The sequence below is a fragment of the Tachysurus fulvidraco genome, chromosome 9 (genome assembly GCF_022655615.1).
Source record: "Tachysurus fulvidraco isolate hzauxx_2018 chromosome 9, HZAU_PFXX_2.0, whole genome shotgun sequence".
NCBI lineage: Eukaryota > Metazoa > Chordata > Actinopteri > Siluriformes > Bagridae > Tachysurus > Tachysurus fulvidraco.
Genome location: NC_062526.1, coordinates 26,548,454 through 26,576,404, shown reverse-complemented (window position 1 = coordinate 26,576,404; position 27,951 = coordinate 26,548,454). Strand labels below are relative to the sequence as shown.

Here is a 27,951-nt window from a genome sequence, read left to right as displayed (position 1 = left end):
TATTGTTCAATTGAAAACCTTCACTGCATACTGTATTTATGTCATTTTAAACTTCGGCCAAATCCAACCTGAAACCTGGTATTTTCGGTTAATTTCGTACCTTTGAGTCTTTCCTCTGTGTATAAATCCACTACAATGTCGCCTAACGTTGTTTATAGCAACACCACCACAACGGCTAATTTTAACTCAGCAGTTATTAGCAACATTAGCAAACCAGGTGACTTACAGTAATAAAAATAACAAAATAAGTCATGTTACTTCTGTTTATTTTAATATTTTCAAACTCTGATATTAAACTTTTTTAGTGTCAACAAAATCGAATCTAATTAACTAGAAAATTTAAAATGTAAAAAAAATATATAAATAAATAAATAATGACATACGAGCACTTATAGCAACTAGTGTCTATAATTCATAGATTTAAAAACAATATTCTGTTAATTCTGTTGTATTTTACATATTTAGACACTCACTCATATCAGATCTTTATTTCAATTAAGCTTAACGTAAAAAAAAATTGGTCATTTTAATAATAAATAAAAAGTCATATTGCTAATATTTTATTTTGGATCACAGAATTTTACAGAAGTTCTATAAAAGTAGAGCCTGAACCCAGCGTATAGAGGCTGAGTGAATGTGGTGTGGACTCTGTGGAGGAGCTTCATGGTGTCAGAGACGCTGTAGAAGGACAGAGTTCCTGCACTGTGATCCACATACACTCCTATTCTGGGGGATGATGGAGCTCTGAGATCAGTCTTAATGTTGTTGTGATAGAAATACAGAGAAGAAGGAGAACATTCCAGACTCCAGGACTGTTTGTTGCATCCAAACCCACACTCAATACCCGGTCCATTCCTCCTGATGTCTTTATATGAGACTGATATGCACACACCACCACCGCTCCACTCCACCTCCCAGTAACAGCGTCCACACACACTCTCCTTACACAACACCTGCCACAAGGAGTCAAATCTCTCTGGATGATCAGAGTACTGCTGCTCTCTCGTACTGAGTGTCACTGCTCTGTTCTTCTCAGACAGAATGAGTTTACGATGTGTCGTGTTGGGATCCAGAGTCAGAGAACAGAAATCTAAAATAAAAGAGAAAAACAAACTGAACAATGTGAACATGTTGGGTTTAATTCATTTAAAGGTGTGTGTGTGTGTGTGTGTGTGTGTGTGTATGTGTGTGTGTGTGTGTGTGTGTGTGTTACACATACAGTGCAGAAAATCATCTCTACTCTTTGGTTCTGAGGGTAAAATTATCTGAAGTCCTGCAGCTGTGGAGACACAGAAACAAAATGGAGATGGAAAAATCAGGTGCCGTAAAAAAGACTGAAACAATTTAAAGTGACAGAATTTCTGTCTGATATTTAATCAGTGTTTTATTTTAGACAACACATTATCAGGACCATTTCTCTCACCACGTCCAGGGATGTTGATGAATTCCTCCTGGAAGATTTCCACGAGTCTCTTTTTCAGGTCAGAGAGAGATTTCTTCACTCCATCAAATGAGAGATGTTGACTGACAGTGATGCTGGATGTGTCGTCATGTCCAGAAGAGACACGAAGAGACTGGAAACTCTACAGAGAGAAAGAAGAACAACATAGAGAAGGAGAAAGGTGGAGAAATATACACATTATATATACAGGTGTGTGTGTGTGTGTGTGTGTGTGTGTGTGTGTGTGTGTGTGTGTGTGTGTGTGAGAGAGAGTTTCAGACAGTGTGTGTTACCTGGAGTAAATGGGTGTGATCGTGTGTGTGTGTGTGTGTGTGTGAGTCTCAGACAGTGTGTGTTACCTGGAGGAAATGGATGTCATCGTGTGTGTGTGAAAGCTTCTCAATCTCAGTGACTCTCCTCTGAAGATCATTAATCTCCTGCTCCAGTTGCTCCAGGAGTCGTTCAGCTCGACTCAGTTCAGCCTTCTCCTGAGCTCTGATCATCTCCGTCACCTCCGAGCGCTTTTTCTCCATGAAGCTGATCAGCTCAGTAAAGATCCTCTCATTGTCCTCCACTGCTGTCTGTGTACTGAGCTGTTAGGAGACACACAACACATGAAGGTCCATTTAAAGCTCATCTCTCATTCTCTCTCTTACTGGGACTCTAAATGTCTCCATGTTGTCCATGTTGTGTGTGTTTCTAGGAGCAGCTCTGTCTCTGCTCACTGCTCACCTTTATAGTGTTCACAGCCTGTTTCAGCTCCTGCACCTTCTTCTGCTTCTCCTGGAGTCTCTGCTGGAACTTCAGCTGCTCCTCCTGTAGCTCATTCTGAGGAAAAATAAAAGACATTTCACTGTTTATAAACTTTACGAGCAGTTTATACAGAGTGTATGAGCTCAGTGTTTGAACACTAACTGCACAGAAAGGGTTAAAGTTCACTCGGGTTCTACGGAGCACCTTATTAAATAGAACACTGGATGTTGGCTGTTACAAAGTTCATAGTTAAACACGGAAATGTATTTTAGTATTTAATGAATATACTTGGGTTCCTTTGGGTTACATCACAATTAACAACAAAAGATGTATCGATTTTTTTCTTTTTTAATAATAATATCCAAAGCTTAAAAGTTTAATATGAACCCTAAGTTGTAGCTTCTGCTTGGAAACCTTCAGCCACTTTACATTAGAAATATAAATTGTATGAACTGACTGAATAGATGAGACTTGTATTTCTCACCTCTTTCTCACTTCTGTAAGCTTTAACTGAGACGGTGTCGTGGCTTTTATGTTCATCCGTCATACACAGATAACAGATGAAGCTTTGGTCAGAACGACAGAAGATCTCCAGCACTTATCATGTTCAGAGCAGATCTTCTCTTGTAGATTTCCAGAAGCTTCGACTAACTTGTGCTTTTTCCATGAAGGAACTTGATAGTGAGGTTTGAGATGAGTTTCACAAAACGAAGCCACACACACCAGACAGGACTTGACGGCTTTGTGTTTTCTCCCGGTGCAGAAATCACACTCCACATCTCCAGGTCCAGCGTAACAGTGATCAGGAGAAGCAGCTTGAACTTCAGTCTTCTTCTTCAGTTTCTCCACCACTTCAGCCAGCATGTTGTTTCTGCGTAGAACAGGCCTTGGTGTGAAAGTGTCTCTGCACTGAGGACAGCTGTAGACGTCCTTCTGATCCTCCTGATCCCAGCAGTCATTAATACACACCTTACAGAAACTGTGACCACAGGGTATAGTTACCGGATCCTTCAGGAGATCCAGACACACTGGACAGATGAACTGATCCACTGAAAGCTGATCTACTGAAATACTCGCCTCAGCCATTTTTCTGAACTCAAAGTTTCGTTTTTGTTGAAATGAACTTCCTGGTTCTGTGTGTGTAGGAGAGGGAGAGGGAGAGGGAGAGGGAGGGGAGGAGCAGCACAAGGACATAGAGCTTATAAACGCCCCTTTTTTTTAACTGTTTCTTCTCCCTCTAACCCCCTTCTATCATACACACTGTGTCAGAGAAATCTGCTTTTGGAAGTTGAACGTAGGCTGATGATATGTTTTGAGCGTAAAGTGAATATTTAATATGTTTTCCTGGAACTTACTTACTTCAATGCATTTTAAAATGAATATTAATTTAACTCTCTTATTTTCCTCCTATGCAAATTAGGAGCACAGAGTCAACTTGATCTTGTCTGTTTTGACTGCTTATAAAAAATGAAGTATATATGAATGCCTTTTTTTTCATCTTTTTATTCTAACTTGTTTACAACATATTAACATATATTTTGCAAAAAAAATTGTATTTGGTATAATAACCCTTATTTATATACAGAAATGCCTCATTTTTATAAAAAAAAACAGAAATTTTGAATTCTTTTCACTATAGAGGCACAAAAGTTGCTGCACAATTACAGGCTGGTATTTTTCAAAGGCAGGAGATTTTGACCATTTTTAATGTCAGCAAATAATAAAACCTGTTTTTTTTTCCAGGCCAAATTGACTTAAATGCTTATAAATAAAAAATTCTTCAATGATCACCATTCTGTGTGTAATATCTATTTTGCCCACCTGATGTCATCTGATCAACCAACAATAGGCTACACACAAGTGTGAAATATTTACAAATGAGTAGCTTTTGTTTTGTCTGGAGGCCTAATGAATTGCAATGCTCAATGCTTGTGTGTGTGTGTGTGTGTGTGTGTGCATGTGTATGTGAGTGTGTGTTTTGGGTGTGTGTGTTAGTGAACATTTTATGTGGGCATTTTTGTGTCTGTATGTATGTTCATTGCGCTGAAAATGACCCTGGAGGATCCAAAACGCATATTATATACTGGTCTGAACACATAGTTCAACGAAAATATACAAAATTAATTTTACTTGCAAAGTTCATAGTTTGGAACAATCCTGGTAAATTTCAGGCAAATATGTGCAAGAAAACCCAAGTTATGGCACTTTAAACGTTTCTAAACCTTCCAGCAGGGTCAGATAGATCCGAGGAAAATATAATTCAATATTCAATTCAAGTTTATTTGTATAGCGCTTTTTACAATAGACATTGTCTCAAAGCAGCTTTACAGAACATAAACATAGAGCAGAAAAAGAATTAACAGAATAAAAAATTCAAGATTATTATTAGATATATATAGTTCACATTCTGTATGTATTTATCCCCCTATGAGCAAGTCTGAGGTGACTCAGGCAGCAGTGGCAAGGAAAAACTGCCTTAAATTGGTAAAGGAAGAAACCTTGAGAGGAACCGGACTCAAGGGGGACCTCATCCTCATATGGGTGACACTGGGGGTGTGATTGTAATATACAGTCAGATAAATGTTGTATTGGTGTAAGGATCATGGACTTCAGATCTCCTTAGTATCACAGAGTCCATCTGGAGATGTCTCAGGATTCTTTGAGTCGGCCTCGGCTCAGTGGACGTCCAAAGGCTTCGTCCCACAGAAGACGTCGGGAGCTGGTATAATGTCTGGATGCCTCGGGATGGGTACAAAGAGAGAAGCAGTGGAGAGGGATTAACATATCTGCTGTTCATAAAAATGTGCAGGTCTGATGTACTGGTGCATGATATTATGGGATGTATTATGTGTACGCCTGACTAAAGAGATGAGTTGAGTTTTTAAAATATAAGGGTTAAGTAATGAGTAATAAAATGGAATGACACAGAAAAAGTACTGAACACGTAAAGAAAGGGAAATGCAAAAAGACATGGAAAGCCAAGACACCAGCTGAAATCCATCAGTAATCAGAAAGCAATCCCAATTCCTCTTGTCAGTGGAAATTAATATTATAGCATTAATGGGGCCATAATCCGGAAGTGAAAAGAGCTTCATCTCTCCATAGACCGCCCATGACCAGGTGATCCTCACAAGATTTCTCACAGAGGTGTGAAAAGAATTATCAGAAGAGTTGTCCAAGTGCCAAGGACCACTCGTGGAGAGCTTCAGAAAGACCTGGAATTAGGAGGTACAATTATTTACCAAAGGAAAAAGTAGTCTGTGAAGTTTGGAATGGGAACATCATGGTGTGGGGCTGTTTTTCAGGATACGGCACTGGCAAACTAAATGGAAAAATGTACATGCTTGATAAAAATCTGCTGCCATCTACCAGGATGCAGAAGAAACCAAGGTAGACATTACAGCAGGACAACTGTCAGAACCCGGTCGGAGGTGGAATGGAGACAGACCCGTACGCAGGATAGCTTCAAATGCAAGGGGTTTAATACATGAGGAAGACAAACATAAACCACACTACACAGGGAACTAACATTATTATTAATGAAGCCGCGCTGCCTAAGGCAACGCGGCTCACATATATACAGACAGGGACAATCACACACAATGGGGAACAGGTGTGATGACCGGGAGGAGCAGACGTGGACGGGGCAATCACGTGACCCAAACAAACACAAACGCACATGGCCATAAGTCTGCGCTGATCCCTGACAACAACAATCCTAAGAAACCTCTCAATTGGTTCCAGAAAAAGAAAATTAAGCTACTACGTAGAACAGATTTGCCAATAACCGGATTGAATCCAATAGAAAAAGATGGAAATGAATTGGAAAAGGAAAGAACTAGAACTCAAAGTTCATAGAAGTGGCCCAAGGAACCTTCAAGATGTAAAGAGTGTTTGTGTGGAAGAATGGGCCAGAATCATACCCGAGTAATACATCTTCCATTTAGAGGGATGTACATTGACGGTGTCATTTTAGACAGCAACTTGTGTTTTAAAAATCGTATCGCCCATACTACCAAATCAGCCTTCTTCCACCTTAGAAATATTGCCAAGCTGAGAAACATCCTGTCTGTATCTGATGCTGAGAAGCTAGTTCATGCGTTCATGACCTCTAGACTGGACTATTGTAATGCATTACTAGGTGGTTGTCCTGCATCTTTAATAAATAGGTTACAGTTAGTCCAAAATGCAGCTGCCAGAGTTCTCACTAGGACAAGAAAGTATGACCATATAACCCCAATGTTATCATCTCTACACTTTACCTGTTAAGTTTAGAACTGATTACAAACTGCTGCTACTTACGTACAAGGCTCTTAATGGTTTAGCTCCCATGTATCTAACTAGTCTTCTAACACGTTACAATCCTTCACGCTCTCTGAGATCACAAAACTCAGGACTTCTGGTAGTTCCCAGAATATCTAAGTCTAATAAAGGTGATAGAGCGTTTTCTTATTTACCTCCCAAACTTTGGAATAGCCTTCCTGATAGTGTTCGGGGCTCAGACACACTTTCCCAGTTTAAATGTAGATTAAAAACTCATCTCTTTAGTCAGGCGTACACATAATACATCCCATAATATCATGCACCAGTACATCAGACCTACACATTTTTATGAACAGCAGATATGTTAATCCCTCTCCACTGCTTCTCTCTTTGTACCCATCCCGAGGCATCCAGACATTGTACCAGCTCCTACCGTCCTCTGAGGGACGAAGCCTTTGGACGTCCACTGAGCCGAGGCAGACACTGGGAATCCTGAGGCATCTCCAGTTGGACTCTGTGATACTAAGGAGATCCGAAGTCCATGATCCTTACACCAATACAATATTTGTTTGACTGTATATTACAATCACACCCCCAGTGTCACCCATATGAGGATGAGGTCCCCCTTGAGTCCGGTTCCTCTCAAGGTTTCTTCCTTTACCAATTTAAGGGAGTTTTTCCTTGCCACTGCTGCCTGAGTCACCTCAGACTTGCTCATAAGGGGATAAATACATACAGATTGTGAACTATATATATCTAATAATAATCTTGAATTTTTTACTCTGTCAATTCTTTTTCTTTTATTATTCGTTATTTCTTTTATTAATCCTTATGTTTACCTTCTGCTCTATGTTTATGTTCTGTAAAGCTGCTTTGAGACAATGTCTATTGTAAAAAGCGCTATACAAATAAACTTGGCTCAAAGAACCTTGAAAACAGCTGCTTTTGCGGCTGAACAAAGGATATTGGTAACTCTTTGTCGCATGTTCTGTGCTTCCCTGTTGTTGTTTACTCTGTTGTTGTTTGGTTGTGTTTGGTTCAATAAAGGTTATTGATGACATGCCTCTGAAGTTTGACTTTTTGCACCATTACTATACTTATAGCCAATAGTCATATCTTCTGCTCCATGAAACACAGCTCAGTAGTACACATATATTAATGTATATTCTTTAGGTAAATTTTTCAACATTAATTAAACATATTAATATAACATTACTGTCATCTTTAGTTTTTTGGAGTAGTACACAATAGGCCCCTGTGGCACAGCCAAAGCTTTTGTCCTTAATGGCATTTTTTTCCTTGCATTACTTTTACGTTTATACATTTAACTGGAGTAAAAAGCTTGAGTTGATACTTCAACTTCTACAGAATTTTTATTTTTTTTTAACCCTAGTATCTATACTTCTACCTGAGTAATGAATGTGAATACTTTTGACACCATTGCAAAAGATGCACATAAACTCATAAAGACCGTCCTGGACACAGGGAATGTACCACATTACATTTCTTACTCTAAATTCCCTGGAACTTTTCCGGTCTTGTGAAGAGAACAGAATATCAATGATTTTTACACACTTTCGGTATCTTTGCCCTCTTGTCGTCTTCGTCGTCCGACTGCCACCCCTTCTCCGGCTGTTTCCTGTCATCCTTCCTCCCCGTGTCCTCCTCTTCCCCCTCCAGCAGAAGGTCATAACGAGAGCTTTCACGAACAAACGCGACCTTGGCTCTCGCAAAAAATACAAATGGTCTCGAGGTGTTTTGTTTTCAGTGCATACTGTTGTGAATGCGTATTGTATTTGTCATTTTAATCTTCGGCCAAATCCAACCTGAAACCTGATATTTTTGTTTAATTTCATACCTTTAGCTCTTTCCTCGGTGTATAAATCCACTACAATGTCGCATAACGTTGTTTCCATAGATATCTATACATAGATGTCGCCTTGGGGTCCTAAAAATGCGTCAAAACCGCCACCATCTTTGTACTTTAAATGCATGGACGATGCCAAACTTCTGTGCTGCGTTTGGATGTTCAAACGAAAGAAATCTAAAAACCTGACAGCAAGGGATTACATTTCACAAGTGAGAATGTGGTTTATGATATTGAATGTTAGGAAATTATATTTCTGGTTACATTGGTTTGTTTCAGTCCTTGGTTAATGACCATAGATAATCCATGCTGGTTACCCTTTAGTTTTTGACAGTTAGGAAAACCGACAATATTTGTAGATTCTGAAGCTCATAAGGACATTAAAAATTGACTCATGCTTTTTTTTGCAGGTGAACCCAACTTTATGTATGTTTTGTAGGATTCTCTTAACTGTCAAACATATTCTATTAGATTGTCCTGGACTTAACACAAGCAGAATGCTCTTTTATCAAGTTACTTAAGGACATATTTAATGACATTATGCCTGAAAAGGAGTTGGATTTTTTTTTATCTTATGTTAATTATTAAAATGTATAATACGACTGCTGTTAATATTTGTTTCGTTTTTATTGTATTTATAAGATATTTGTGTTTTTGAAATAGAATTTTTGCCATGAAAATAGCTTTTGATCGCTGACGGTATTAAATAAAATAATCAGAATCTGAATCTGTTTGTAGAATCCAAGGTGATAAACAGAGACGTCAGTCATGGACAAGTTGCAAGGACACTAAACACTTTTTATTTTAATGGTTAACTCAGCTGACAGTCCTGGAAGGATGTCACCAGTTAGCTTGGCAGTGTAACACACGTTCAGCCTCAAAATCAAACTTTGTTTTTATTTTTTTGGTTCATGTGACTTTCTTGCTCACACAAACTCTCACAACCTACTGTACGTAGTTCAATAAACATGAAACATGATGGCTACATAACTGAAATGTGTATTTTTTGATCCAGATCAAATCCAGATAAGATTAAGACACATCAAATTGCTGCTTGCTCGGTGCAAGTTGAAGCCCGAGAGAAGTTTCCCTCTCTGTATCGTTCTCTGTATCTGTCCTTCTCTCTGTCTCTCGAGCGAGACAGTGATCGCTGCTTGCATACTGTTGTGAATGCATATTGTATTTATGTCATTTTAAACTTCGGCCAAATCCAACCTGAAACCTGGTATTTTCGGTTAATTTCGTACCTTTGAGTCTTTCCTCTGTGTATAAATCCACTACAATGTCGCCTAACGTTGTTTATAGCAACACCACCACAACGGCTAATTTTAACTCAGCAGTTATTAGCAACATTAGCAAACCAGGTGACTTACAGTAATAAAAATAACAAAATAAGTCACGTTACTTCTGTTTATTTTAATATTTTCAAACTCTGATATTAAACTTTTTTAGTGTCAACAAAATCGAATCTAATTAACTAGAAAATTTAAAATGTAAAAAAAATATATAAATAAATAAATAATGACATACAAGCACTTATAGCAACTAGTGTCTATAATTCATAGATTTAAAAACAATATTCTGTTAATTCTGTTGTATTTTACATATTTAGACACTCACTCATATCAGATCTTTATTTCAATTAAGCTTAACGTAAAAAAAAATTGGTCATTTTAATAATAAATAAAAAGTCATATTGCTAATATTTTATTTTGGATCACAGAATTTTACAGAAGTTCTATAAAAGTAGAGCCTGAACCCAGCGTATAGAGGCTGAGTGAATGTGGTGTGGACTCTGTGGAGGAGCTTCATGGTGTCAGAGACGCTGTAGAAGGACAGAGTTCCTGCACTGTGATCCACATACACTCCTATTCTGGGGGATGATGGAGCTCTGAGATCAGTCTTAATGTTGTTGTGATAGAAATACAGAGAAGAAGGAGAACATTCCAGACTCCAGGACTGTTTGTTGCATCCAAACCCACACTCAATACCCGGTCCATTCCTCCTGATGTCTTTATATGAGACTGATATGCACACACCACCACCGCTCCACTCCACCTCCCAGTAACAGCGTCCACACACACTCTCCTTACACAACACCTGCCACAAGGAGTCAAATCTCTCTGGATGATCAGAGTACTGCTGCTCTCTCGTACTGAGTGTCACTGCTCTGTTCTTCTCAGACAGAATGAGTTTACGATGTGTCGTGTTGGGATCCAGAGTCAGAGAACAGAAATCTAAAATAAAAGAGAAAAACAAACTGAACATGTTGGGTTTAATTCATTTAAAGGTGTGTGTGTGTGTGTGTGTGTGTGTGTGTGTGTGTGTGTGTGTGTGTGTGTGTGTTACACATACAATGCAGAAAATCATCTCTACTCTTTGGTTCTGAGGGTAAAATTATCTGAAGTCCTGCAGCTGTGGAGACACAGAAACAAAATGGAGATGGAAAAATCAGGTGCCGTAAAAAAGACTGAAACAATTTAAAGTGACAGAATTTCTGTCTGATATTTAATCAGTGTTTTATTTTAGACAACACATTATCAGGACCATTTCTCTCACCACGTCCAGGGATGTTGATGAATTCCTCCTGGAAGATTTCCACGAGTCTCTTTTTCAGGTCAGAGAGAGATTTCTTCACTCCATCAAATGAGAGATGTTGACTGACAGTGATGCTGGATGTGTCGTCATGTCCAGAAGAGACACGAAGAGACTGGAAACTCTACAGAGAGAAAGAAGAACAACATAGAGAAGGAGAAAGGTGGAGAAATATACACATTATATATACAGGTGTGTGTGTGTGTGTGTGTGTGTGTGTGTGTGTGTGTGTGTGTGTGTGTGTGTGTGTGTGTGTGAGAGAGAGTTTCAGACAGTGTGTGTTACCTGGAGTAAATGGGTGTGATCGTGTGTGTGTGTGTGTGTGTGTCTCAGACAGTGTGTGTTACCTGGAGGAAATGGATGTCATCGTGTGTGTGTGAAAGCTTCTCAATCTCAGTGACTCTCCTCTGAAGATCATCAATCTCCTGCTCCAGTTGCTCCAGGAGTCGTTCAGCTCGACTCAGTTCAGCCTTCTCCTGAGCTCTGATCATCTCTGTCACCTCCGAGCACTTTTTCTCCATGAAGCTGATCAGCTCAGTAAAGATCCTCTCATTGTCCTCCACTGCTGTCTGTGTACTGAGCTGTTAGGAGACACACAACACATGAAGGTCCATTTAAAGCTCATCTCTCATTCTCTCTCTTACTGGGACTCTAAATGTCTCCATGTTGTCCATGTTGTGTGTGTTTCTAGGAGCAGCTCTGTCTCTGCTCACTGCTCACCTTTATAGTGTTCACAGCCTGTTTCAGCTCCTGCACCTTCTTCTGCTTCTCCTGGAGTCTCTGCTGGAACTTCAGCTGCTCCTCCTGTAGCTCATTCTGAGGAAAAATAAAAGACATTTCACTGTTTATAAACTTTACGAGCAGTTTATACAGAGTGTATGAGCTCAGTGTTTGAACACTAACTGCACAGAAAGGGTTAAAGTTCACTCGGGTTCTACGGAGCACCTTATTAAATAGAACACTGGATGTTGGCTGTTACAAAGTTCATAGTTAAACACGGAAATGTATTTTAGTATTTAATGAATATACTTGGGTTCCTTTGGGTTACATCACAATTAACAACAAAAGATGTATCGATTTTTTTCTTTTTTAATAATAAAATATCCAAAGCTTAAAAGTTTAATATGAACCCTAAGTTGTAGCTTCTGCTTGGAAACCTTCAGCCACTTTACATTAGAAATATAAATTGTATGAACTGACTGAATAGATGAGACTTGTATTTCTCACCTCTTTCTCACTTCTGTAAGCTTTAACTGAGACGGTGTCGTGGCTTTTATGTTCATCCGTCATACACAGATAACAGATGAAGCTTTGGTCAGAACGACAGAAGATCTCCAGCACTTTATCATGTTCAGAGCAGATCTTCTCTTGTAGATTTCCAGAAGCTTCCACTAACTTGTGCTTTTTCCATGAAGGAACTTGATAGTGAGGTTTGAGATGAGTTTCACAAAACGAAGCCACACACACCAGACAGGACTTGACGGCTTTGTGTTTTCTCCCGGTGCAGAAATCACACTCCACATCTCCAGGTCCAGCGTAACAGTGATCAGGAGAAGCAGCTTGAACTTCAGTCTTCTTCTTCAGTTTCTCCACCACTTCAGCCAGCATGTTGTTTCTGCGTAGAACAGGCCTTGGTGTGAAAGTGTCTCTGCACTGAGGACAGCTGTAGACGTCCTTCTGATCCTCCTGATCCCAGCAGCCATTAATACACACCTTACAGAAACTGTGACCACAGGAGAGAGTCACCGGATCCTTCAGGAGATCCAGACACACTGAACAGATGAACTGATCCACTGAAAGCTGATCTACTGAAATACTCGCCTCAGCCATTTTTCTGAACTCAAAGTTTCGTTTATGTTGAAATGAACTTCCTGGTTCTGTGTGTGTATGAGAGAGAGAGAGAGAGAGAGAGAGAGAGAGAGAGAGAGAGAGAGAGAGAGAGAGAGAGAGAGACAGCGAGAGGGAGGGAGGGGAGGAGCAGCACAAGGACATAGAGCTTATAAACGCCCCTTTTTTTAACTGTTTCTTCTCCCTCTAACCCCCTTCTATCATACACACTGTGTCAGAGAAATCTGCTTTTGGAAGTTGAACGTAGGCTGATGATATGTTTTGAGCGTAATGTGAATATTTAATATGTTTTCCTGGAACTTACTTACTTCAATGCATTTTAAAATGAATATTAATTTAACTCTCCTATTTTCCTCCTATGCAAATTAGGAGCACCGAGTCAACTTGATCTTGTCTGTTTTGACTGCTTATAAAAAATGAAGTATATATGAATGCCATTTTATTCACCTTTTTATTCTGTCTTGTTTACAACATATTAACATATATTTTGCAAAAAATATATATTTGGTATAATAACCCTTATTTATATACAGAAATGCCTCATTTTTTAGTTAAAAAAACACAGAAATTTTGAATTCTTTTCACTATAGAGGCACAAAAGTTGCTGCACAATTACAGGCTGGTATTTTTCAAAGGCAGGAGATTTTGACCATTTTTAATGTCAGCAAATAATAAAACCTGTTTTTTTTTCCAGGCCAAATTGACTTAAATGCTTATAAATAAAAAATATTCTTCAATGATCACCATTCTGTGTGTAATATCTATTTTGCCCACCTGATGTCATCTAGTCAACCAACAATAGGCTACACACAAGTGTGAAATATTTACAAATGAGTAGCTTTTGTTTTGTCTGGAGGCCTAATGAATTGCAATGCTCAATGCTTGTGTGTGTGTGTGTGTGTGTGTGTGTGTGTGTGTGTGTGTGTGTGTGTGTGTGTGTGTGTGTGTGTGTGTTTTGGGTGCGTGTGTTAGTGAACATTTTATGTGGGCATTTTTGTGTCTGTATGTATGTTCATTGTGCTGAAAATGACCCTGGAGGATCCAAAACGCATATTATATACTGGTCTGAACACATAGTTCAACGAAAATATACAAAATTAATTTTACTTGCAAAGTTCATAGTTTGCAACAATCCTGGTAAATTTCAGGCAAATATGTGGAAGAAAACCCAAGTTATGACACTTTAAACGTTTCTAAACCTTCCAGCAGGGTCAGATAGATCCGAGGAAAATATAATTCAATATTCAATTCAAGTTTATTTGTATAGCGCTTTTTACAATAGACATTGTCTCAAAGCAGCTTTACAGAACATAAACATAGAGCAGAAAAAGAATTAACAGAATAAAAAATTCAAGATTATTATTAGATATATATAGTTCACATTCTGTATGTATTTATCCCCCTATGAGCAAGTCTGAGGTGACTCAGGCAGCAGTGGCAAGGAAAAACTGCCTTAAATTGGTAAAGGAAGAAACCTTGAGAGGAACCGGACTCAAGGGGGACCTCATCCTCATATGGGTGACACTGGGGGTGTGATTGTAATATACAGTCAGATAAATGTTGTATTGGTGTAAGGATCATGGACTTCAGATCTCCTTAGTATCACAGAGTCTAACTGGAGATGTCTCAGGATTCTTAGAGTCGGCCTCGGCTCAGTGGACGTCCAAAGGCTTCGTCCCACAGAAGACGTCGGGAGCTGGTATAATGTCTGGATGCCTCGGGATGGGTACAAAGAGAGAAGCAGTGGAGAGGGATTAACATATCTGCTGTTCATAAAAATGTGCAGGTCTGATGTACTGGTGCATGATATTATGGGATGTATTATGTGTACGCCTGACTAAAGAGATGAGTTGAGTTTTTAAAATATAAGGGTTAAGTAATGAGTAATAAAATGGAATGACACAGAAAAAGTACTGAACACGTAAAGAAAGGGAAATGCAAAAAGACATGGAAAGCCAAGACACCAGCTGAAATCCATCAGTAATCAGAAAGCAATCCCAATTCCTCTTGTCAGTGGAAATTAATATTATAGCATTAATGGGGCCATAATCCGGAAGTGAAAAGAGCTTCATCTCTCCATAGACCGCCCATGACCAGGTGATCCTCACAAGATTTCTCACAGAGGTGTGAAAAGAATTATCAGAAGAGTTGTCCAAGTGCCAAGGACCACTCGTGGAGAGCTTCAGAAAGACCTGGAATTAGGAGGTACAATTATTTACCAAAGGAAAAAGTAGTCTGTGAAGTTTGGAATGGGAACATCATGGTGTGGGGCTGTTTTTCAGGATACGGCACTGGCAAACTAAATGGAAAAATGTACATGCTTGATAAAAATCTGCTGCCATCTACCAGGATGCAGAAGAAACCAAGGTAGACATTACAGCAGGACAACTGTCAGAACCCGGTCGGAGGTGGAATGGAGACAGACCCGTACGCAGGATAGCTTCAAATGCAAGGGGTTTAATACATGAGGAAGACAAACATAAACCACACTACACAGGGAACTAACATTATTATTAATGAAGCCGCGCTGCCTAAGGCAACGCGGCTCACATATATACAGACAGGGACAATCACACACAATGGGGAACAGGTGTGATGACCGGGAGGAGCAGACGTGGACGGGGCAATCACGTGACCCAAACAAACACAAACGCACATGGCCATAAGTCTGCGCTGATCCCTGACAACAACAATCCTAAGAAACCTCTCAATTGGTTCCAGAAAAAGAAAATTAAGCTACTACGTAGAACAGATTTGCCAATAACCGGATTGAATCCAATAGAAAAAGATGGAAATGAATTGGAAAAGGAAAGAACTAGAACTCAAAGTTCATAGAAGTGGCCCAAGGAACCTTCAAGATGTAAAGAGTGTTTGTGTGGAAGAATGGGCCAGAATCATACCCGAGTAATACATGGTACTCCGGTTTCCTCCCCCGGTCCAAAGACATGCATGGTAGGTTGATTGGCATCTCTGGGAAATTGTCCGTAGTGTGTGTGTGTGTGTGAGTGAATGAGAGTGTGTGTGTGCCCTGTGATGGGTTGGCACTCCGTCCAGGGTGTATCCTGCCTCGATGCCCGATGACGCCTGAGTTCGATAGGCGGTAGAAAATGAATGATTGAATGTGCTCATACTTTACTTCTAACACACTTATTACAGTCCATATTACTCCATTACATTATTTTTGGGGACGTACAAATTAAATCATTTTGTCTGATTCATCAGTATTTAAACAGCGTTGAATAAAGTAGCAAATTACCGACTACTGGTCACTTATCTGGTTTCAATCTTTTCAATATGTTACTTGATTAAACTGCAGCTTCAAATGCCATCACTTGGATCCTTTGGATCACATAACCTTACAGTTGATCCATAACAGCGCAGCCAGAACCCAGCATATAGAGGCTGAGTGAATGTGGTGTGGACTCTGTGGAGGAGCTTCATGGTGTCAGAGGCGCTGTAGAAGGACAGAGTTCCTGCACTGTGATCCACATACACTCCTATTCGGGAGGATGATGGAGCACTGAGGTCAGTATTAATGTTGTTGTGCCGGAAAGACAGGAAAGAAGGAGAACATCTCAGACCCCAGGACTTATTGTTGCCTCCAAACCAGCCGTCATTACCCCGACCTTTCCTGCAGATGTCTTTATATGAGACTGCGATATACACACAATCTTTACTGCTCCACTCCACCTCCCAGTAACAGCGTCCACACACACTCTCCTTACACAACACCTGATTGTAGTCGATAAATCTCTCTGGATGTTCAGAGTACGGCTGATGTTCCCTACTGTCTGTCACCACTTTGTTCTTCTCAGACAGAATGAGGAAACGGTGCACCGTGTTTGGATCCAGAGTCAGAGAACAGAAATCTAAATCAAATTGTAAACAAAATGGGACCACTTTAGAAAGTAATTACAGAATGTTTATAGTGTACAGTGATGAAGTTAAGAATATAATTCTTATATTCTTGTGTGTGTGTGTGTGTCTGTGTGTGTGTGTGTGTGTGTGTATGTGTGTGTGTGTGTGTGTGTGTGTGTGTGTGTGTGTGTGTGTGTGAGTGTATGTGTGTGTGTGAGTGTGTGAGTGTTAGTGCGTGTGAGTGTTAGTGTGTGTGAGTGTGTGCTTGTGTGTGTGTGTGTGTGTGTGTGTGTGTGTGTGTGTGTGTGTGTGTGTGTGTGTGTTACACATACAGTGCAGAAAATCATCTCTACTCTTTGGTTCTGAGGGTAAAATTATCTGAAGTTCTGCAGCTGTGGAGACACAGAAACAAAATGGAGATGGAAAAATCAGGTGCCGTAAAAAAGACTGAAACAATTTAAAGTGACAGAATTTCTGTCTGATATTTAATCAGTGTTTTATTTTAGACAACACATTATCAGGACCATTTCTCTCACCACGTCCAGGGATGTTGATGAATTCCTCCTGGAAGATTTCCACGAGTCTCTTTTTCAGGTCAGAGAGAGATTTCTTCACTCCATCAAATGAGAGATGTTGACTGACAGTGATGCTGGATGTGTCGTCATGTCCAGAAGAGACACGAAGAGACTGGAAACTCTACAGAGAGAAAGAAGAACAACATAGAGAAGGAGAAAGGTGGAGAAATATACACATTATACATACAGGTGTGTGTGTGTGTGTGTGTGTGTTTCAGACAGTGTGTGTTACCTGGAGGAAATGGATGTGATTGTGTGTGTGTGAAAGCTTCTCCATCTCAGTGACTCTCCTCTGAAGATCATCAATCTCCTGCTCCAGTTGCTCCAGGAGTCGTTCAGCTCGACTCAGTTCAGCCTTCTCCTGAGCTCTGATCATCTCCGTCACCTCCGAGCGCTTTTTCTCCAGGAAGCTGATCAGCTCAGTAAAGATCCTCTCATTGTCCTCCACTGCTGTCTGTGTACTGAGCTGTTAGGAGACACACAACACATGAAGGTCCATTTAAAGCTCATCTCTCATTCTCTCTCTTACTGGGACTCTAAATGTCTCCATGTTGTCCATGTTGTGTGTGTTTCTAGGAGCAGCTCTGTCTCTGCTCACTGCTCACCTTTATAGTGTTCACAGCCTGTTTCAGCTCCTGCACCTTCTTCTGCTTCTCCTGGAGTCTCTGCTGGAATTTCAGCTGCTCCTCCTGTAGCTTATTCTGAGGAAAAATAAAAGACGTTTCACTGTTTATAAACTTTATGAGCAGTTTATACAGAGTGTATGAGCTCAGTGTTTGAACACTAACTGCACAGAAAGGGTTAAAGTTCACTCGGGTTCTACGGAGCACCTTATTAAATAGAACACTGGATGTTGGCTGTTACAAAGTTCATAGTTAAACACAGAAATATATTTTAGTATTTAATGAATATACTTGGGTTCCTTTGGGTTACATCACAATTAACAACAAAAGATGTATCGATTTTTTTCTTTTTTAATAATAAAATATCCAAAGTTTAAAAGTTTAATATGAACCCTAAGTTGTAGCTTCTGCTTGGAAACCTTCAGCCACTTTACATTAGAAATATAAATTGTATGAACTGACTGAATAGATGAGACTTGTATTTCTCACCTCTTTCTCACTTCTGTAAGCTTTCACTGAGACGGTGTCGTGGCTTTTATGTTCATCCGTCATACACAGATAACAGATGAAGCTTTGGTCAGAACGACAGAAGATCTCCAGCACTTTATCATGTTCAGAGCAGATCTTCTCTTGTAGATTTCCAGAAGCTTCCACTAACTTGTGCTTTTTCCATGAAGGAACTTGATAGTGAGGTTTGAGATGAGTTTCACAAAACGAAGCCACACACATCAGACAGGACTTGACGGCTTTGTGTTTTCTCCCGGTGCAGAAATCACACTCCACATCTCCAGGTCCAGCGTAACAGTGATCAGGAGAAGCAGCTTGAACTTCAGTCTTCTTCTTCAGTTTCTCCACCACTTCAGCCAGCATGTTATTTCTGCGTAGAACAGGCCTTGGTGTGAAAGTGTCTCTGCACTGAGGACAGCTGTAGACGTCCTTCTGATCCTCCTGATCCCAGCAGCCATTAATACACACCTTACAGAAACTGTGACCACAGGAGAGAGTCACCGGATCCTTCAGGAGATCCAGACACACTGAACAGATGAACTGATCCTGATCTACTGAAATACTCGCCTCAGCCATTTTTCTGAACTCAATGCAGCACTCTGAGTTCCGTTTTTGTTGAAATAAACTTCCTGGTTCTGTGTGTGTATGAGAGAGAGAGAGAGAGAGAGAGAGAGAGAGACAGCGAGAGGGAGGGAGGGGAGGAGCAGCACAAGGACATACAGCTTATAAACGCCCCTTTTTTTAACTGTTTCTTCTCCCTCTAACCCCCTTCTATCATACACACTGTGTCAGAGAAATCTGCTTTTGGAAGTTGAACGTAGGCTGATGATATGTTTTGAGCGTAATGTGAATATTTAATGTTTTCCTGGAACTTACTTACTTCAATGCATTTTAAAATGAATATTAATTTATTTCTCCTATTTTCCTCCTATGCAAATTAGGAGCACCGAGTCAACTTGATCTTTTCTGTTTTAACTGCTTATAAAAAATGAAATGATAGCCATTTTTTTTCACCTTTTTAGTCTAACTTGTTTCCAACTGTATATATATATATATAATTATATTTGGTATTGTAACGAGTCTGTCTGTGTTTTCCCTTTTTTCTGTCTGCTGTCATTTCCCTGCTGTTAATTGTTGACCCCACCCACCTATCTGTTTCCATGGACATTAACTGCACTCATTCTCTTCCCCAGGTGTTTTGTCTTAGTCTGTGATTGCCTCCGTCTTGTGATTGGTTCTTGTTCCCTATATCTACTCTGTTTGTTCATTCTCCTGTTGTGAGTCGTTGTTTGGTGTTCCCTGTTCCCTGTTCTGTTCTGTTCTGTTCTGTTCTGTTCTGTTCTGTTCTGTTCAGTGTTCTATCCTGTTTTGCCTGCTTATTTCTTGTTTTGCTTATCTATTGTTTGTTTCTTGTTTTTGTAATTAAATCATGAACTGCATTTGGATCCGCATTCGCCTTTGTCTCATCGTGACAGAACGACTCACCAAATGCATCCAGCAGAAATCCTGTGTTGTCTATGTCAGGAGGACTCCCCGGTCGAGGAATATACGGAGGTATTCGTAGACATGTGCAATCAGGTCAACTTTGACAAGAAGGCTCTCAAGGACATTTTTAAGCACGGACTAAAGGACATCCTGCGATACTTGATGCCGTCTACCCGAGAGCTAAAATCATTCTCAGGGTTCGTCAACTTGGCATTGCTCCTGGGCGGGTCCGCGCTAATCTTGAGCAGTGTAGAGATGGAAGCCGGCCGTAAATAGTTTTTTGGGGGGGGCAGCAAGCATCGGGGTCCGTGGGCTACAGAGTGGAATCAGCCACGGACGCCCGAATGCCCTACAGTGCCTCCGTCCAGCCCAGTCCCGTGCACACCTGTGACCAAGCCAGTTCTCATGGATACCGATACCGGGCTAAGGCCCGTGCTAACCGGCTGGTCTCGAAACTGGTGGATACCCAGATGAGGTCGGCTCGGGCGGCCGGCATCCCTAAGCCGCCAGCTGAAACAGCCGGATCGCCGGGACCGACCGGGTCGACGGAACCTGCTGAACCGTCTGGGTCGACGGATCCGACCGGGTCGACGGAACTTGACGAACCGACTGGGTTGACGGAACTTGCCGAACTGACCGGGTCGACGGAACCGACCGGTTCGACGGAACCGACCGGGTCGACGGAACCAGCCAAACCGACCGGGTCGATGGAACCAGCCGAACCGACCGGGGTGGACGGAACCGACCGGGTCGACGGAACCGCCCGGGTCGACTGAACCTGCGGAACCAGCCGGGTAGACGGAACCGACCGGGTTGACGGAACCCGCCGAACCGTCTGGGTCGACGGAACCGGCCGGGTCGACGGAAGCCGCCGAACCGGCCGGGTCGACGGAACCAAATGGGCCAACCAGGTCGACGGAACCAGATGAGCCAAACGGGTCGACGGAACCAGATGGGCCAACCGGGTCGACGGAACCAGATGGGCCAACCGGGTCGACGGAACCAGATGGGCCAACCGGGTCGACGGAACCAGCTGAACCGACCGGGTCAACAGAACCGACAGGGTCGACGGAATCAGCCGAAACGGCCGGGTCGACAGAACCGACCGGGTCGACGGAACCAGCCGAACCAGCCAGGTTGACCGAAAAGACTGCTCTGGTCGCTGGCTCAACCTCCGGCTCCGCCTCCAGCACCACCCCGGCCTCCTGCTCTGCCGGCTTTGCCCTGGCCCACTGCTCTGCCGGCGCCGCCCTGGCCTCCTGCTCTGCCGGCGCCGCCCTTGCCTCCTGCTCTGCCGGCGCCGCCTTGGCCTCCTGCTTGGCTGGTGCCGCCACTACACAAAACCGACCTGCCCTCCCACCCTGGTTGTGCCTTTGCTCCACCCTCCTGGACTGGTTTCTGTGCACTTGGGAGCGTCTGGAAGCCGCTCGTAGGGGCGTGGGGTGGTTCTGTAACAAGTCTGTCTGTGTTTTCCCTTGTTTCTGTCTGCTGTCTTTTCCCTGCTGTTAATTGTTGACCCCACCCACCTATCTGTTACCATGGAAATTAACTGCACTCATTCTCTTCCCTAGGTGTTTTGTCTTAGACTGTGATTGCCTCCGTCTTGTGATTGGTTCTTGTTCCCTATATCTACTCTGTTTGTTCATTCCCCTGTTGTGAGTCGTTGTTTGGTGTATGATGTTGTCTGTTCCTGTTCCCTGTTCTGCTCAGTGTTCTATCCTGTTTTGCCTGCTTATCTGTTGTTTGTTTCTTGTTTTTGTAATTAAATCGTAAACTGCATTTGGATCCGCATTCGCCTTTGTCTCATCGTGACAGGTATAATAAACCTTATTTCTATACAAAAATGCCTCATTTTTTATTTAAAAAAAAAAAACAGAAATTTTGAATTATTTTCACTATAGAGGCACAAAAGTTGATGCACTATTAAAGGCTGGTATATTTCAAAGGCAGGAGATGATACAATGATCACCATTCTGTGTGTAATATCTATTTTACACTTGTAATATCTATTTTGCTCACCTTGTGTCATCTGATCAACCAACAACAGGCTATACACACACACACACACACACACACACACCAGTGTTGTAATGTAACGGAGTACAAATACTTTGTTACTGTACTTAAGTAGAAATTTCATGTATCTGTACTTTACTTCGCTATTTAAATTTATGTCAGCTTTCATTTTTACTCAACTACATTTCCTTGATAAAATGTATACTTTTACTCCATTTTATTTCCACTAAGCATCTTCGTTACTCGTTACTACAAAATAAAATCTGAAGAAATGTATGCGACTGCAATAAAGGAGGTTTGGCGAATCACTGCTCCTAGATTGCATTACGCAGCTCCGCACGCTCTATTTCAGAGTAATGTTGCCAAAAGGAGGCGGAAGCACAACTGAAACCACCATGGAAGCACCTGGTGGAGGACCTTCCTTTGTCGTAGACCAAGGGTGGCCAACCAGTCAGAGACCAAGAGCCACATTTTTTACTGTGTTACCGCAAAGAGCCACATAATACACATGGGCACACTTAAACATCACCTTTTTTCCCTTCTATTTTGAGAGCGAACTTGACACAAATTGTTTACTCAAATGTTCTTGCTCCTACCAGGAAACTTTCATATATTTTCATCCCACTCACATGCGCGTTTGACGACAATACCATATTGAAATCAAGCGAAGCGAACACGCACAATAAAAAGACACAAATACAAACTTCGATATGAACATAAGAGCCGCATGAAACAGGATAAAGAGCCGCATATGGCTCGGGAGCCGCGGGTTGGCCACCCCTGTCGTAGACGACCACCCCGATGATAGTGGTGAACAGGGTGAGGAAGATAACGTTATACACCCGTGGCTGTATTTGCAGGAAATGTTTCTGTACATTGGAATGAAAGATTCTTCCTACCGGATGAAGTGTCTCTTATGCCTACCGAAAATCACTGAATTTTTACTTTTACTTTTACTTCAAATACTTAAGTACATTAAATATCAGAAAATGACTTTTGATAATTAAGTACAGTAAATAACAGATACTTTAAGACTTTTAATTGAGTAATATTCTAAAAGGCAAATTTCACTTCTACCAAAGTCTTTTTCTAGTACGATACTTGTACTTTTACTCAAGTATTGCTTTCTAGTAATTTATACGACACTAACACACACACACACACCCCACTCAAAAACATGGCATAATTTCATGTGAATAAAACTTCTTTTAAACTCCTTAGTTTTTTTATTATACTTAATTTATGAATGATAAACCTTATGAAATTATGCCATGTTTTTGAGTAAAATAAGCAGAAATTATTAAATTAAATGGATAACCACTGACTGGAAAAAATTAATTATTAAATTAAATGGATAACCACTGACTGATAAATATCAACCATTACTCAGCATATCTCCAGGCCAAAGCTGACTGATGCGACTAAATTTATAAATAAGAGAGGAAACAAATATGATTTGCACACATGTATTTTATTATTGAACTTCTTTATAGAAATATGAACGTGTGTCTGTGTGTGTGTGTGTGTGTGTGTGTGTGTGTGTGTGTGTGTGTGTGTGTGTGTGTGTGAAAAGTTTACAAATGTGTAGATTATTCATCGAAAAATAAACATAAAAACGGTTTCCCAGGATGCCAGACAAAGAGAGAAACTCTCTCTTTGTACATACCCACGGGCACTCAGACAAGGCACGTGATTGGCTCCAGGTGCGAGATCTGAGCTGATTGGCTGCGCATCATCGCATCCTCTCCCAGCTTCTTCCCGTTTTGTACTGTATCTCACCACTCTCGTTCATGCTGTCAACTGTGTCTCGCGTATTGTGTTTTCGTTAAGCCCTTACAATGCCTCCTAAGCGCCATGCGCTTGCAAAAGTTTCCCCTAGTGAGCCCAAGAGGAAGAGGAAGATTATGACCATAATTGAAAAGGTCAAACTTTTAGATATGTTAAGACAGGTCAGAAGTTATGCCGCGGTGGCACACCATCATGGAGTGAATGAATTGACAGTGCGCTACATCAAAAAAGACGAAGATTATAATTAAAAAGATGTATAATGTATAATATTAAGGTTTTATAATTAAATATATTTAAGTAAAATATATACATAAAGTATAAATATACATATATTAAACATTCTGGTACCCACACACACATATACGGAAATTCCTAGGGGTGCACTCCTACTTCGCAGATTTTTACCTATTGCGAGGGGTTCAGGTAAACGAGGGATCACTGGATTATTGGATCGGGTTGTAATCCTAACAAAACGTTTCTGAAGGGAAAAAGTTTATGTAGACTAATAGGAAAAGTGCTCGCCCAAATTATATTACAATATGAGAGATACGGATAAATTAAACTATAATAAAGAGTAAGAAGACACTATGTGGTAATAAAATGCCTAACCCTCCTTATTATACCAGTAGATTTATGTATTTTCCTACTTATGTAATCAGCTTGTTCCCTCCAACTCAAACTCTCATCAAAGAAAACTCCCAAGAATTTCGCAGTTGACACTAGACTTAATTGTAATTTTTCCTTAGTCCTTAGGATATAATTTTTTTCTACCAAAAATAACGAAGTTAGATATTTTTTTTTTACAGTTTACAGATAACTTATTTAAATTAAACCAATTAGCATAAGCAATTAGACTATTATTTACACTTAATCAGTAAATTAAAATTTGAGTGAGAGAAAATGAAAGTTGTATCATCTGCAAACATTATTGGAAGTATATATATATATATATATATATATATATATATATATATATATATATATATATATATATATATATATATTATATGAAGTAGTAAGGTTCCAAGAATGGACCCCTGAGGAACCCCACAGAATAATCTTGCTGTATTAGAAAAGCAACCATTAACACACTTCTATTCGAGATGTCATTTTTCAACCACTTACTGTATATGAAAGATCATGAAAATCATATTTGTACACCTTTTCCAATAAAATAAAATGATTGACTGTATCAAAAGCTTTTGACAAGTCTATAAAAATACTACAAGTTAATTCATGAATTTCAAGTGCAAGAGTAACACGTGCCTTTTAAACCTTTGGATTTTTCTACATCCGATCCTTAATAATGTTTATGTTGACCCAGATTTAAAACATTTTTTCATCGTTGGGTGCTTCTAATTTTTGTTCTTTTTATACTGAAACTAAGTTTAATGATTTATGTAGATCTTTGCCTGCTAATCTTTTTCCTACTTTTCATTTGAAAATAAGAAGTCTCTCTAGGAATTATGACAATGTCATTCACTATTTATTTTTATTAAAACATAAATCTCTTAAATAAATTTGATATCCCTACTGTAGATTTTCTTAATATTCTTTATTCTAGTTATTATTTTCCTCTTATTAATAAACCTACAAGAGTTACAGAAAAATCAGTAACATTGATAGTATTTTAAGAAATTCTCTAAGGGAAGGAATATGGTTTTCTATATTCAGATTTGTCCGATCATTTTCCCATATTTCATTATTCTGAAATTAGGATTAACAGAGTTAAACTTTCAAATTTCTATTCTTTCTAAACATCAGTATGGATTCTGCAGAAACCTCTCTACACCCTGGCGGCATCTAGTGGCTGAAACGAGTCAGTGCTTCTCAGCGTTTATCGGCAGGGATTGAATCCTGAGATCATGCAGGCCATGGCAGTGCATGTGGATACAGTGGGGCTGGAGAGCTTCATCCAGAAATCCATCGGGCTCTCTCAGCGCCTGGCAGCCTGTCATCCCACTCCCACTTCTACTCAACCAGGCGCGCTGCAAGGCGCAATGGCTGCCCTGGATGCTGAACCTATGCAGCTGGGCTCCCAGAGACTGTCCCGGAGAGAAAGAGACCGCCGCCTGGCCATGGGAAGGTGTCTGTACTGCGGATCGCCGGGACACTCTGTCACTCGGTGCCCCACACGCCCCGTTCGTGCTGCGGTGAGCACTGTTGAGCTCCCCACTGACATCTCACCCTTATCCAAGCTCACTGTGTCTCTTCTAACCCCCGCTCTATCTATCTCTGTACATGCCCTAGTTGACTCCGGCTCAGCGGGGAACTTCATCTCCCAGGCCTGCCTCGACCGCTTACGCCTCCCCCGAGAGAGGGGTTCCAGGACTTAGAGGTGCAAACCATCCAGGGCCGCCCGCTGGGAAAGGGGTGGGTGAAGTACTGCACCCCGGTAGTGACACTCCGAGTGGGGCTATTCCATCAAGAGGAGATCAGGTTCCTGGTCCTGGAGTGTTCCACCATCAGCGTGATCCTGGGGAGACCATGGTTACAAAAGCACGTGCCGAGGTGCTCCTGGGATCCCTGTGACATCCTGGAGTGGAGTCTCTACTGTAAGGAGCACTGTCTCTCCCAGCTTCCAACGTGGGTCCAGGGGGCTATGATCGGCACCACCCAGGTGGAGGAGGCTACGACTACAACTCAGCCGGACATCCCTGAGGAGTACCGGGACTTCAAGGACGTGTTCAGTACCCAGGCCGCCACCTGTCTCCCCCTCATCGACCCTGGGACTGCTGCATTGACCTGCTCCCCGATGGTAAGCAACCCAAGGGCCGTGTGTACCCGCTGTCCACTCCTGAACACCGAGCAATGGAGGAATACATCCAGCAGGCTCTCCGTCAGGGGTTTATCACACACTCATCCTCTCCAGCAGCATCCAGCTTCTTCGTCGTGGGAAAGAAGGATGGAGGTCTTCGCCCCTGTATTGATTACCGGCAGCTGAACTCCCAAATCGCTCCTCTTCCGTACCCCCTCCCACTCATGCCCGCTGCTCTGGAGGACCTGCAGGATGCAAGGGTTTTCACCAAGCTCGATCAAGCACCAAGCTGCCTTCATCACACCCTCGGGGCACTATGAATACCGGGTCATGCCGTATGGCTTATCCATCGCTCCACCCGTCTTCCAGGGGTTCATGAATGGGCCAGAGGAGTGGTCACTGTGGGGCATCCTCAAATGGAAGGTGGAGGAGCACAAGGTCTCTAATATTCACCAGCTCTGTGACATGGAGGAGTGGAAGAGGACTCCAGTGGCAACATGTGATGCTCTGGTGAACTCCATGCCCAAGAGAGTTAAGGCAGGTCTGGAAAATAATGGAAGCCACACTAAATATTGACACTTTGGCCCCACTGAGAATTTTTGGAATGTCCTGGAGAGGAACTTTGAAGAGATCTGACATTTATTACACTGACCATCTTTACTACATCACTCACCCAAAACAGTCAAATTCTTTTTGAATTCATTGTTTTGCTTCTGTAACTGTTCTTTCAGCTATTTAGTTGTAATGTTGTATTTGGTCAGTAACTCCTTTTTCAAATCAGTCAAATTCTTCTGAAATTCATTGTTTTGCTTCTTTAACCGTTCGTTCAGCTTGTCGAACCTGGTCTGTAATCGGTCTTTCTCTATAGTCAAGTTTTTGTGACTGGTCTCCAGCTTGGTTTGTTCTGTACTAATGATGCTGTATTTGATCCACAGCACTGTGATGGCAGTCAGCAGGAGAAAACACAGCAGCAACAATCACATTGCAGTCAGTCTGTAAAGTTTCCTCCCTGCCAGGTTGTAACTACAGAGAAATGTAGTAAAAGTAAATGTAAGTAGAAAAGTAATGTAATCATTTTAAAATGTGTACATCGGTTGATCAAAATTCAAACTGTGAAGAAACATGTTGGTACTCCAACAAATACATACCACAGGTGAATTTAGAAGTTCGCATAAACTTTGGTAAAATACATTTAAACACATTTCCTGACACAATTCCTGACATCGTTTGTCTCGAATCAGTTAGAATCACTGTTTTATTTTAAGAATGTGAAACATCAGAATAAAAGAGAGAATTCCCATCCCCATAGAGAGAATGATTTATTTCAGCTTTATTTCTTTCATCACGTTCCCAGCAGGTCAGAAAGCTACATATATTTTGTAAGTATTTGGTAGAATTGCCTTTAAATTGTTTAATGTGAGTAACATATTTTGGTTAGCAAGCAAAGGATAAAAAGAATATTGGCCCATTGCTGTAGACAGAACAGGTGTAACTTTTGAACTGTTGAGTTCTGCCCACTACATACAGTAGGTGCTGTAGGCAAAGACAATATTCTCAGGACCCACCACAAAAGC

At 41.0% G+C, this 27,951-nt stretch overlaps 2 protein-coding genes and 1 pseudogene across 4 annotated transcripts; all 3 read right to left on the bottom strand.

The window, feature by feature from the left end:
• Positions 1-544: 544 nt before the first annotated feature.
• Positions 545-3,340, bottom strand: LOC113658602 (annotated as a pseudogene).
• A 6,675-nt stretch (positions 3,341-10,015) lies between these two features.
• On the bottom strand, positions 10,016-18,970 carry LOC113660595 (tripartite motif-containing protein 16-like). 2 transcript variants are annotated; one of them, XM_047818394.1, is made up of 7 exons: positions 18,922-18,970; positions 12,147-12,764; positions 11,640-11,735; positions 11,267-11,500; positions 10,884-11,043; positions 10,680-10,739; positions 10,016-10,561 (listed from the first exon to the last, which is right to left on the bottom strand). In XM_047818394.1, the coding sequence occupies exons 2-7, from the start codon at positions 12,747-12,749 to the stop codon at positions 10,032-10,034; spliced, it is 1,683 nt and encodes a 560-aa protein (XP_047674350.1). In that variant the 5' UTR covers positions 12,750-12,764; positions 18,922-18,970; the 3' UTR covers positions 10,016-10,031. The 2 variants fall into 2 exon arrangements, with proteins under 2 accessions (XP_047674350.1, XP_047674349.1); XM_047818393.1 differs by lacking the exon at positions 18,922-18,970 and having other exon boundaries at positions 12,147-12,826.
• Positions 15,328-18,999, bottom strand: LOC113658595 (tripartite motif-containing protein 16-like). Of its 2 annotated transcripts, XM_047818402.1 has the most exons (7): positions 18,313-18,997; positions 17,806-17,901; positions 17,433-17,666; positions 17,162-17,321; positions 16,958-17,017; positions 16,375-16,636; positions 15,328-16,091 (listed from the first exon to the last, which is right to left on the bottom strand). In XM_047818402.1, coding segments are annotated over exons 1-7 (1,407 nt in total). In that variant the 5' UTR covers positions 18,907-18,997; the 3' UTR covers positions 15,328-16,090. The 2 variants fall into 2 exon arrangements, with proteins under 2 accessions (XP_047674358.1, XP_027026922.2); XM_027171121.2 differs by having other exon boundaries at positions 15,328-16,636; positions 18,313-18,999.
• Positions 19,000-27,951: the final 8,952 nt, after the last annotated feature.